Source organism: Otolemur garnettii, unplaced genomic scaffold, assembly GCF_000181295.1.
Source record: "Otolemur garnettii isolate 467f Iridium unplaced genomic scaffold, OtoGar3 scaffold00017, whole genome shotgun sequence".
NCBI lineage: Eukaryota > Metazoa > Chordata > Mammalia > Primates > Galagidae > Otolemur > Otolemur garnettii.
This window is the reverse complement of record NW_003852412.1, coordinates 17,049,143-17,062,823: the sequence shown is the minus strand read 5'-3', so window position 1 is coordinate 17,062,823 and position 13,681 is coordinate 17,049,143. Positions and strand designations below refer to the sequence as shown.

General features: G+C 35.1%; 1 protein-coding gene across 1 annotated transcript in view; it reads right to left on the bottom strand.

Annotated features, from left to right (window-relative positions):
- The window catches only part of XRCC4 (X-ray repair cross complementing 4), a 260,516-nt gene that overhangs the window by 126,518 nt on the left and 120,317 nt on the right, over positions 1 to 13,681 (bottom strand). Inside the window, exon 6 of the mRNA XM_012802756.2 lies at positions 12,801 to 12,907. Within this exon, the coding sequence (XP_012658210.1) occupies positions 12,801 to 12,907 (107 nt within the window). The remainder of the gene's footprint in view (positions 1 to 12,800; positions 12,908 to 13,681) is intronic.

Below are 13,681 nucleotides of genomic sequence, written 5' to 3'. Positions count from 1 at the left end.
CACAACAGAAAGCTTTAAGAACAGGCTGGATCAGGCAGAGAAAGAACCTCAGAATTTGAAGATAAAACCTTTGTACTAAACAGGTCAATCAAGAGAAAGAAAGGAAGGAACAAAGCCCGCAACAAAGTAGGACTATGGACGATGTAAAGGGGCCAGACACAAGAATCTTAGGTATCCCTGAGGGCAAAGAAGAAAATTCACAAGGGTTGGATAATTTATTTGAGGGAATTATTAAGGAAAATTCCCCAGGCCTTGCTAGAAATCTAGATATCCAGGTACAAGAACCACACACATGGGACTCTTGGGAAATTTCATCATAAAGAGGCAGTCACCACGACACACAAAGATTAGGCTGGCCAAAGGAAACATGAAAGAGACACTCCTGTGAGCAGTAAGGAAAACCAAGAGATAACTTACAAAGGAAAACAGATCAGCCTAACTGCAGACTTCTGAAACCCTACAAACCAGAAGGGAGCCAGGATCTAGCCTCAGCCTCCTAAAACAGAAAAGTGTCCAGCCTAGAATCTTGTATCCTGCAAAACTAAGTTTCTTATATAATGGGGAAATAAAGATTTTTCTCAGACAAGCAATTGCTGAGGGAATTAGTGAAGACCAATGTGCCCTGCAGGAAGTATTCAGACCTGCATTATACAATGATCAGCACAACAGGCAACGACCCGTGTAAAACGATCCAAAAGCTAAAGGTCAGAGCCTAGATACCACATTTCAAGAGGTAAAACAAAGTAGTAAGGATCTACATAAAAGGATGAACAGAAACCTACCACACATATCAATACATCAATAAATGTGAATGACATGAACTCTCCACTGAAGCAACACAGGTTAACTTAAAGGATAAAAAAAATTACAAGCCAAGTATTTGCTATCTCTGGGAAAAACATTTAACCCATAAAAACCTCTGTAGACTTAAAGTGAAAAGATGGAAAACAACCTTTCATGCAAATGAGGAAAAAAAGCTAGTGTGGCCATTTTCATATCACATGACATCAACTTCAAAACAACAAATGAAAGAAAGAAAAATGGTCACTACATAAGGGTGAAGGTAACAACTCAACAAGAAAACTTAACAATCCTAAATATTTATGCCCATAACACAGGAACACCCAGATTCATAAACCAAATTCTACTGGATTTAAACAAAGTGATTAACAGCAGCACCATAATCAACAAGGACTTTAGCGCCCCAGTGACAGGACAGGACAGATGCTCCAAACAGAAAACGAGCAAAGAAACGAGGGACTTACACAGAACTCTAGAACAAATGGAACTCAAAGACATTTATAGAACCTCCTACCCCCAAAGTACTAAATATACATTCTTCTCATCAGCTCATGGGACATTTTATAAGACTGATCACAACTGAGGCCACAAGACATGTCCCAACAAATTAAAAAAATAGAATTTGTACCATGTATTATCTCAGTGAAATAAAGTCAGAAATCATTTTCAACAGAATCACTCATCCTTACATGAAGTCATGGAGACTAAACAACTTATTGCTAAATGATAGTTGGGTAAATGAGGAGATAAAGATGGAAAGCAGAGATTATTAGCACTAAATGATAATGAGGACACAAGTTATCAAAATCTGTGGGCTACAGCAAGAGCAGTCCTGAGAGGAAAACTTACAGCCTTAAATGCCTATATCCAAAAAACAGAAAGATCATAATTCAACAATCTAATGTTCTCAAGGAACTGGAAAAAGAACAAACCAATCCCAAACCCAGCAGATAAAAGAAATAACCAAGATCACAGCAAAACTAAATGAACTCTAGAACAAAAGTACTATACAGAAAATTAATGAAGCAAAAAGTTGGTTCTTTAAAAATAAAAAATTGACAAGCCTCTAGCTAAATTAATCAGAAAGAGAACAGGACTCGAATAACCACAATTAAAAATGAAAAATGAGAACTTACAATTGATATCACAGAAACACAAAATATCATCTCAGAATATTCTAAAAATCTATATGCTCCCAAACTTGAAAATGTAGCAAAAATGGGTAAATTTTTTGAAACTCACAACCTGGCAGGGAAGCATAGATTAGCCTTCAATAGACCAATATCAAGCACCAAAACTGAAGGAGCAATAAAATCTTCCACCAAAAAAAGACCTGAGCCAGACGCTTTCATACACAAATTTTACCAAACCTACAAGGACGACTTACACCTATAACTGCAGAAATGATTCCTTCACATTGAGAAGGAAGGAATCTTCCCTAATTCATTCTACAAAGCTAATATTACCTTTACATCAAACCAGGAAAGGGCACTACTAAAAACAGCTGCAGATTAATATCTTCATGAATACAGATTCAAAAATTCTCAACCAAATCTTAGCAAACTGAATTCAGCTGCAAATCAAAAATATAATTCATCATGACCAAGTGAGCTTCATCCCAGAGATGCAAGAATGGTTTAACATACCTAAATCTATAAAAGTAATTGCCACATAAATTAATGTAAAAACAAGGACAATATGATCCCTTTCAGAAGATGCAGAAAAAGCATTCGATAAAATTCAGCACCCTTTTATGATAAGAACACTTAAGAAAATAAGCATAGATGGGGCTTACTTCAAAATTATAAAGGCCATATATGACAAACCCACAGCCAATATCAAAATGAATGGGGGAAAATTGAAAGCATTTCTGCTTAGAACTGGAACCAGACAAGCTTGCCCACTACCATCACTTCCATTCAACACAGTGCTGGACATTCTAGTCAGAGAAATCAGGCAGGTGGAGAAAATCAAGGATATCCAAATGGGGAAAGAAGAGGCCAAATTATTATTCTTTGCTGATGACATGATCTTTTATCTAGAAAACCCAAAGATTCAGCCAGGTAAGTTAGAGAACTTGCTCAGGGTAAGATAGCTAGTAAGCCCCTCCCATGCTAAAGTTCATCACTGGTATCATCTTCTTCCAGAAGTCACAAATTTATATATTTCTGGAAGTCATGCAAGTGATACCAATGAATGAAGTGAGCCCATATCTAAGATAATTGGGTGTGCTGGGGACTACAGAAAACTAGGAAACTGCTGCCCAATTTAAACGCATTCACATCAATTAATTAAAACAATGATTAATGTCTCAGAAGAGAAAAAATTATGTACTTAGGTTTACAGAAAGGATCAAGAATTTAAAACTGCTGATTTCATCCAAGTTATTCATTTAAATTAGAAAACAATATGGCGTGAAGAGTAATGCGACTAATAGTATCCTAAGTTCCTTTTTGTTTTGTCATCCCTCAAATTATAATACATTCCTTCCCTCTCTCCTCATAAAATCCTGAGTGTTCCTGGTTTCTTATTTCTCAGCATCCCTAAATTTTACTAGATGGCTTGAATTTGCCACTGAGGGTGTCACGTTGAACCTTTCTCCTGGCTACCCTACTTGTAACCATTCTCTTTCAGTACGTCATACATTCAAACTTCGCCTAGCAAGCCTGCTGATTTCCATCCTTCACACATCCCCAAGCCCTCGGAGTTAAGTTTCAGCAAGTATCACATCAATGCTGGTGGGCTGGCAACATTCCAGAACCTCATCAACTGGTAACCTTTTCTATCCTTTTGATCTTAAATATGACTTATAAGTGATGTTGATGAATTGTTTCAAGGGAGCAGATGTGCTGTTCGTGGTAGAGATCCTTGTCACAATCATGGAGAGACAAGAATCCTACATAATGCATTATACACATCCAGCTGAGTTAGAGGCTATTGCTGCATTCACACCACCTTTGTCTCAACTTGGTCATAGTTTACTGTTTTATAGGGCCAATCAAAATGTTTAGCTTGACTTTCCTAGGACAAACTGATAAATGATTCAGGCATTCATAAATCAGCTTTACTGCAATGAATCAAAAACACAGTGCACTATCTTTTACATTTCTTAGGTATAAACACTCAGTTATACCCACAACTCCAGTCACACACAGGTTCTTAGATCTCCTGGCCTAGAGATCTCCTTACACTAAGGCCTTCATAAAACATTGGTAATGCAATTTTATTTCTTTTTCTAGTACTACAAAATAAGCAAAAGATGAAATTTAAGAACACTAAGATGAGTGTATTGAATAGAAATGTAAGGTGAGTCACATATGGAAATTTAAACTTCCTATTGGCCACATTTTCGAAAGTAAAAAGAAACAGGTGATGTTAATATTAACAATTTATTTAAGTACATTAAATATATATATTCAAAATGTTATTTCAACTTATAGAAATGTATTGAGACATATTACATTCTTCTTTCATACTAAGTAATACTAAGTCTTTGGAATTCAATGTATAATATATATTTACAGCACATCTCAGTTTGGACTAGCCTCAATACTCCCATCTTCAATAGCCTCACGTAGCTAGTGGCTACCTTATTAAACGGGGCAGCTCTAGACAAACCTCTAATCCAATGCACAGACAGTGATTTAGCTTCCTGTCTGAATGCAGCTATTATCTCTTCTTTTCATCTCATCCCATCTATTCTAGGATTCTGTTTCCTTTTAAAAAGTCTTACTCTAGTCTAAATACCATCCTTCTAGGTTAATGGTTCTGAATATTTTTTGAAATATGGTCCCTATTGGAAAGCTGATAAAAATTTGGATCCTTGCCCTAGAAAAATATACATTTGCATTATTATGAATTGAACTGTGTCCTCTCTCCAAAAAGGTATTTTAGAATCCTAATTTCCAGTATCTAGGAATATAACCTTATTTGGAAATAGGATATTTATAGAGGTAATCAAGTGAAAATGATATTTTTAGGTAATGATATTTTCAAATCCAATATGACTCATGTCCTTATTTGAATGATAATTTGGAAAGAGATAGACAGGTATAAAGTTGCATGATGTGATGAGATACAGGCAGAAGATGGCCATCTGTAAGCCACGGAGAGAGGTTTAGAACAGATCTCTGCCTCAGACAAGAAGGAAAAAACCTGACAACATCATGATTTCTAACTTCTAGCCTCTGGAACAATGAGAAAATATGTTTCTGTTGTTCGACCCTCTCAGTTTGTGGTATTTTGTTATAGCAGCTCTAGCGAACTAGTACATGCATATATACATATAATTTTATACATACTTCCAAAGAGCTCAGAGATGCTTCTAGTAAATATTCTTTAAAAACACAAGTTAGGAACTTGAGATAGAATAGACTAAATTAAATAGTCTAATTAAATGTCATCTGTTAATATTAATTATGTGAACTAATATCATTCCTAAGATAAGTTAATTCTCAGATCAGTCCACTTCCCACAGCAACAGTAAAAATAGCAGTTCTTAACCATCTTCAGAATTTCTGTGAATCTCTCCATATTTGTAAGTGACCAAATAATTTTTTCCTTTATGTGTGTGTGTATACACACACATACACACACACACATATATCATTAAAATGGCTTACAGATGATACAACTTATGTCAAGTTACTGTACATTATACAATTCTGGCCATAGTGGGGCTTGGTACACAAGAGCACAAATGCAATCATGTAGCAGCAAGCTATTAGTCCAATACGTGGCTTAGAACACGTATTGTATCTACAAGGTGTTTTATCCTCAATGATGACATGCCTACAGCTACTTCCCTGGGGATTTGAACATAAGGATTAGACAAAGGCAAAGGGAAGGAGGGGAGGCAGATATGAACAAAAATACATTGAGAGAGAAGGCACCCAGTGAAGCTTCAAGAACAGTAAAATCTTCAGGTAAAGAGATATACAGACTACAGAGAGCAGGGGTCATTTGTGGCCTTGTGTTGAGGTTGAATTCTTCATTCTCTGATAGCTCCAATGATTTATGAAAATAAGTAAGAACATGTCCAAGCAATACAAAAAGAAAAGACGAAAGGGGAGGGGAGGGGAGAGATGGGAAGCAGAGGGGAAGTGAAGGGGAGAGGGAAGAGGTAAGGAAAAGGGAAGGAAAGGAGAAAAAGAGAAAGGGTTCATGTCTGTACCCTGTGGAGTAATTTTTACTCTGGAATTGTACTTGGACTTTTGTACTTCAACTTTCTTGATCTAGGATGCCTAAGGACACTTCTCCATAGACTAATTATTGCAAATGTTTTTTGTTTCTTTGGGGGGTGTGTGTGTGTGTATTTTGATTCATCTCAAGTATTCATCAAATACTTCTTTTCCTAGAAATAAGTTCTATTGATGTATGATTTCATATGCCATAATATTTACCTATTGTAAATGGTGAATTTACAATGATCAATGATTTTTAGCAAAGTTATACTTGTATCATCATCACTGCAATCAGTTTTGGGACATTTCTATCACTTTTAAAAATTCTCCTTGGGCCCATTTGCAGTTGACCATTATTCCTACCCCAAGTGTTAGCAAACAGAACCTGCTTTCAATGTCAATGAATTACTCCTTTCTCTTGATATCACATATAAATGGGATCATACAATAAGCAATCTTTTGTGCCTAGTTTCCTTTGCTTATGGAGGTTCATCCATGACGTAGCACATATCACTGGTTCACTTATTTTTATTGCCAAATAGTACTTCATTGGATGAATATACCACATATTTATTTATCCCTTCACTGTTTGATAAAATTTAGATTTTTCCAGTTTGGAGCAATATGACTAATGCTATAATGAGCATTCAAGTATGTCTTTGTGTGAACCTACATTCTCATTTCTCTTGAGCAAATAACTAGAAATAGAAAACCTTGATCATAAAGTAGGTATATGAGGACTGTCCAGAAAGTATCCAGTCAGGTAACATTAAAAATGGAGAGACATACATGGCTGGATACTTTCCAGACAGCCTTCATTTATTTTACTTTTTGAGGAACTGTCAAAGTGTTTTTCTAAAGTGACTATAAGGGTCAGCCATATAAAAAGAAGATGGAGATTTTATATCTTTTAGTGTCTACCTGGATGGAGCTGCAACACATTATTCTTAGTAAAGTATCTCAAGAATGAGGAGAAACGTATTCCAATGTACTCAATATTATTATGAAACCAATATATAAACACTTACACACTCATAGGAATGATAAAACACAAATAGAGTCTAGCAAAGGGGAGGGGTGAGAATGGGGAGGGAAGGGGTGAGAATAGGGAGGGAAAGGGAAGAGGGAAGAGCAATTGTGGGAGGAGGGAAGGCATTTGATGGGATCTCACCTAATGTGCACAATACAAGGATGTATTTCAAAATAACTAACAGTAAATTTTCAATGTCTCACCACAAAAATAAGTGAGGTGATGTATATGTTAATCAATTTGATTTAAGTATTTCACATTCTATATCATCACATTGTACCCCATAAATGTATACAGCTATGATTTTACTTGAAAATTAAAGAAAAATTTAGAAAAATAAAGTGACTGGAAGGTTTTACATTCCCACCAGCAAGTTTGGCTACACCCTTCCTCATGCTTGTTCTTATCCATTAGATTTTACCTATTCCAGTTGGTGTGTCGCGGTGTCCAATTTTAGGTGTAATTTGCATTAACTAATAATTAAATGGGTTTGAGCATCTTTTCAAATGATTATTAGTCATTCTTATATCTTCTTCAATGAAATAGCTACTCAAGCCCTTTGCCCATTTTTCAATTTTATTGCTTATTTTCCTATTATTGAGTTGTAAGTGTTGTTTATGTATCCTGGAAACAAGACCCTTATCAGCTATATGATTTTCAAATATTTTCTTCCAATTTATGGCATATATTTTTACTTCCTAAATAATGTCCTTTTGAAGTTTGGAAGTTTTTTTTATTTTGATGAAATCCCATTTATCAATATTTTCATTTGTGCATCGTTCTATTGATGTTGTAGCTAAGAACTCTTTGTGTAAACTAAAGTCGTAAAGATTTTTGTTTTCTTTCATAGTTTTAGCTACTACCTTTAGGCCCATGATATATTTTAAGTTAATTCTTATTTCATATGAGATAAACATCTGAGTGTATTTTTTTCAAGTAAATACCCAATTTTCCAAGCACTGTTGTTATAAAAGACTATCCTTTTTCCATTAAATTATCTTGGCTACACTGCTAAACATGAATTAACCACAAATCTCAAGGTTTATTTCTAGTCTCTCAATCCTGTTTCACAGATATAAAGGCTGTCTTTATTCTGGACCTACACTGTCTTGATCGCTGTATTCTGCAACAACATTTGATATCTGGAAGAGTTAATCCAGTTTTGTTTTTGTAATTAAAGATTATTTTCACTATTTTACTGTCTCCTTTAAAATTCTATAAAAATTTAGAGTCAGTGTGTCAATTTCCAAATTCTAGCTGGGATTTTGACAGAGATTTGTTGACTATGTATCAGTTTGTGAGTATTTATCTTAAGAAAATTAAGTTTTCTAATCTATAAATGTTTTTCTACTTATTTATTTTCTTTAATTTCTCGCAATAATGTTTTATAGTTTTCAGTGTATGAGTCTTGAGTTTCTTATGTTAAGTTTATTCCTAGGCATTTTATTCCTTTGCTGTTATTATGAGGGCAACGCTTTTGTTTTAGAGGTGAGGTCTTACTATGCTGCCCAGGTTTGCCTTGAACTCCTCAGCTCAAGCCATCCTTCCACCTTAGCCTACTGAGCAGCTGAGATGACAAACTCAAAAACAGGATTAGGCAGGGATGGGGGGAGTCCTACGGAAGAATTCCAGAGACTCCCCGGGAAAATCATCATGGATTTGCTAACAACACTTGGCACATGTGAGTGCTCTCAGATGAATAAATACTAAGTCAGAATCTGAAGCAAATAATACAGAAAGACGGCATCAATAGAAATATGACCAATCTAGAATTTTCTCAAGTTACCTACTATGAAGTCTTATTTGTTTGATGTGATAATGCTGACTATCTTATCATAATGCTGACCATATTTCTAGAGAATGTAAGTAAGCATATGAACTATTTTCCTCTAGGAAACAAAAGTACTCTCCCTATTCTCTTTTATCAATGGTCATTTCCTCATGTTAGAAAATATGCCAGGCTTTTTATAATATTTCAAAAGTAGATATATGAATGTGGTTAATTTATTATTTTACAAGGCAAATACTTTCTCATTCTCTCCTGAGTGACTATGAATAATGTGTAGGTCTCTGTTATCATTAGAAAAATAATGGGCTTAAACTACAGAACCTAGAACTACACAAAATCCAGATATCTATAGCATATAGTGTCATTCCTAGCACTAATGCTTACATATAAAAGCCCACTATTCCTAGGAAATACACTCAATTGCTTGTTTGGTTTGGTAATAGATTTTACTAAATCAAGCATTTATTTAGAACTTACAAACGAACGTGTATGATAAACTAGCTGGATAAGATTAAGAGCATAATCTATCATTCTAAAGCTGAGTTTCTGAGTAATCTCCTTGGCAGTACATGTTGTTATCCCCTCTGTGAGTAGACATTCACTGTTGGAAGCAACAAGCTCTTTGATACTTAAAAATTTTGGATTCTGTTCTATTTTTAAAAGCTACTATATCAGTATTCATCAACTGCTTGACACAGCCATTCATTTATTTTCAAAAAGGCTATTCTATAATCACACTTCCTTCCAGGAAGCCTACCAACTAAGGAAAAGCCTAAATTGCTGATAGCAGTTATACAGGGACCTTCCTGTTGGTTAAGAAGCAGGATTAATTAAACTAATGAGCTAAATCTCAAGCTACTAATTATGCAGAAAAGTGGTTTAAAAGGCTTATTTTGTTTTTAGTAGTTGTATACCTTTAATATGAAACTAAGTAGGGTAAAAATTCTAGAAAAATACATTTCTTATTTGTACTTTTAGTAAGTCTGATTTAAATACTCTCTAACTATAAGAAATATTATCAATTTCTATTGATAGAAGTAATTATAATTTTGATATATTGATTATTCAAATAAGTAATGAAAACATTAAAGTAAGTCCTCTTATGATGACTAATTAGGAGCCAATTAAGCATAACTTTTCATAAGAAAAATCACAAGGGTACAAGTGAATCTTTCTAAAATTAGAATATAAACATCTTAACACAGTAACTAAGAAAATGACATGAAGGCTAAGTTAACCAGTTTGATGAAAATATTTCAAATTGTATATGGAAACACCACACTGTACCCCATGATTACATTAATGTACACAGCTATGATTTAATAAAAAGAAAGATACTATCTCTAGGAAATAAGTTTTTCCATTAAATAGTTGTACACTTTGTTGAATTATATTGAGATTAAGAAATATTTCCTAATAATGGCTAAAATTCTTAAGATTATTAATATATACTTAAAAATCGCTTTCACATATAATTCTACTGCTATTGGTTCTGAAGAATATGTCAAAATTCCACAATGATAAACTATTTTTTAGGTTATGTCTGATATTGTCGTCATGAATGAAAATCCAATTGGGTGCAATATTGCAAGTTTTGGATCTCAAGCTATACATAAAGGTGCTTACATGTCTATATATTTGGGTGAGGTCCTGTTCTTCAGTGGACCCACTTTAAGCTGACATTTCTCCCCAGATATGGACATCTTGTGTAACATTGATTTGGATCAAAAGAAACAAAGAATTACCTGTAGAGAAGGTTATTTAATAGTAAATACAGTAATGTCACAGGTTTCCATGGAATTGAATTAAGAAACAAACAAACCTATTTTGGAGGCAAAGGGAGTCTAGACTAAGCAGGAGTTAAAAGCCACAAGGAGAGACTACTGAACTAGTGATCCATCCCCTTCTGTAATCTAGGCATTGAGCCATACATGGAGAACACAGCAACTATCTTACCTATCATAATCTTAATCTGAAATAAATTGAAATACCTATTAGCTCTAGGGCCTTAGTATACAGTCATAGTTTAATAAAGACAGTAATACCATTACTACCTATCTGGACATTCTAAATTCAAGACATAGGGAAAAGTAAATCTTACTACAGAAAAATAGAAAATGTAGTGAGGGGTGGTCAAGTTTCAGAATACGTTGGGTATCTCCTTATAGCCAATAAATTGTTATTGAGTATAGCAGGTCTTTCCATGCTATATAGTATAGTACATACAATAATAGTCGTAATTTATTAAACCAATAAATTGTCACTGAGTCTTTTGGAGGATTTTTCATGTTATATTTTATAGGACATACAAGCATGTTGTAGTTTATTAGGCTGGACTACTTATCATTAGTTATTTTCTCAACAATCCTAACAATGGGGAAATTTTAAACTTTGGAGAACAAAAGCAATAAAATCTGTTACTTATTTATAGATGTTAGCAATCAGTTTCATTCAAACCATCCCTATTATTCTATTTCAGGAGATCCGAATAAAAGTAAACAGATCTCTTTCTGGAATGAATGTGGTAGAATCACTAAATGATCTTGATCTTACTAAACCTCTTTTCTCATTCAGAAATGGGGTAATAACATGAAGAACTCATGAGGAAATTTGACCATTTTAGTAAATAATGATGAAATTCACTTACATAATAAAAATTAAACCAAATTAAACATTCCACCACTTAAAGAAATGCTGGTCAGCACCTTCCCATCACGCTGGTCAGAGCCACCTTCACCTCCATCCAGTTGTTGACCTAGCTTCCCATCTGGTATATTTCCTGCACTTATCATCCTATATTAGTAACACAACAGCTGGACTAATCCCACTACATTTAAACCAGATTATTTCACTTGTCTGTTTAAAACCCTCCAATAGTTTCCACTCTAACGCGAAGTAAAAGGTAAAGTTTCTTCAATGGCTGATGAGGTCTCATTACCCGTCTGACCTCATCTCCAAATTCTCCCAATCTTCATCTCTTCACTCTATCCATATTGGCCTCTGTGCTACTGGTTAAGTCCATCAGAGCCTTTGTACTTGGTGTTTTTTCCTGCCCGGCATGCTCGTCCCCAAGATAGACTTGTCACTTTCTCACTGAGGCCTTTTGGGGTACCCCCACCAAAGTCATAACCTTTATCCCTGTTTCCACCCTGGTATTTCCATCCTTTGCTGTGTTTTTCTCATTAGCACTTAGCAACCTAACACACGCTCTATCTACTCGTCTTGTCACCTGCTTCCCTGACAAGAATTTATGCAGCAGAATGGCACAGATGTTCCTGTTTTGCTCTCTACTGCATGTGTAAAAGTCTCTGGCACATGATAGGTACTTAAACAATATTTTCTAAAGAAACGAATCAAACATTTAGTTCTGAAAATATTGGGTTTAGATTAAAACCATCTAAGTGTAAAATGATTTCAGGAGCTCCTGCTTCCAACTGCCCCTAGAAAATGTTAACACTAGAAAAATTATCCACAGGTTAACACTTGCTGGGGTTCAATATAAAGGACTGAAAAAGACTCAGATATTTCAAACCTTTCCGTTTTCTTTTCCTCTGTTACAGCTACACTACTTTTTCTTTAAAGTAAGAGAAGGCTTCACCCTCAGGATACAGCATTCTAAGTAACCCTGCTCCAGTGCCCCCACTGTAACTTTAGCTGAATGAGATCCGAAATGCTAAAGGCAACCAGGTTTGAGGTGATGACAAAATGGCACATCTTCCTTACTGCTCCTACTTCCTTATTTAAAAAGGAGTAGTATATTTTGAATTCTGTGTGTATGCACGCTTGCTTGCTTTGCTGTGGCTAATGAATGGCTACATTTTAATTTTTAACATTAAGTATTAAGTATTTAACATTAAGCCAACATTTTAACCCAAAAACTCATAAAGAATTTTTGTGGAATAAATTGTTTCACAACACTTTTTATTATGATTTTTATCATTAGAGTAACAAGCCTAAGTGGGATATCGAACAAATAAGGTAAATATACGTCTCTAACCTGGAGCTGACACAGAGGGCTCAGGCTGGTTTTCATTCTCCTCGTCGGTACTTTCATCATAGGCTGCATCTCGGTCAGCAGTCATTTCAGAACAGGTTGCAGATTCCCTAGAAAGAGAGAAAGGCAGAATTATAAATCAGTGGCTCACCCCGGAAAGGCAGCAAATTCACTAGCAAGTAAGAAATATTCCTGAAAAAGGTATAAACAAACAAACATATAGTTAAATATATATGATCTTGATGAAGCTGCATTTAAAATTGCATATTAACTTACTTAAAAACAAGCTTCTCTTTACCTAATAAATAATCTGAATGTTTGTTAGTGCTCATTATAAATCATCTTAAATCCATTCGTTATGACCTGTTATTCTTCTATCAAAATGCTATTCTGCCAAAGTACCTCTTTGGGTCACAGAGTATTAGCCTTTTATTAATCTCCAAATAGTTCTACATTTCTCTTGATCTCCCCCAAACCTTGAAATGGGTTCCTTTACCCTTATTTTGAGGATAAAGTGATTTGTTCAAAGCCATAAACTAGCAGAACCAGTGCCAGGCCAGCAAATGGACTAGGACCAGCAGACATCAAATGTTATTTTTTTTTTTTTTTGCTTGGCACCTGTGGCTCAAGTAGCTAAGGCACCAGCCACGTACACCTAAGGTGGTAGGTTTGAATCCAGCCCCGGCCCCCCAAACAACGATGGCTGCAACCAAAAAAAAAAAAAAAAATAGGGCAGTTGCAGCTCTCTATCTAGGACCTTTCCACCAAGGAGGGCCTCTAATCCTTTGAAGTAAGAAAAGCCACCTAGTGGCAATCATCACTATTTTTAAACTCTTGCAATCAGTAGCATTCTCTGGGCCCCAGGGGTATAAAGGCACTTGGCT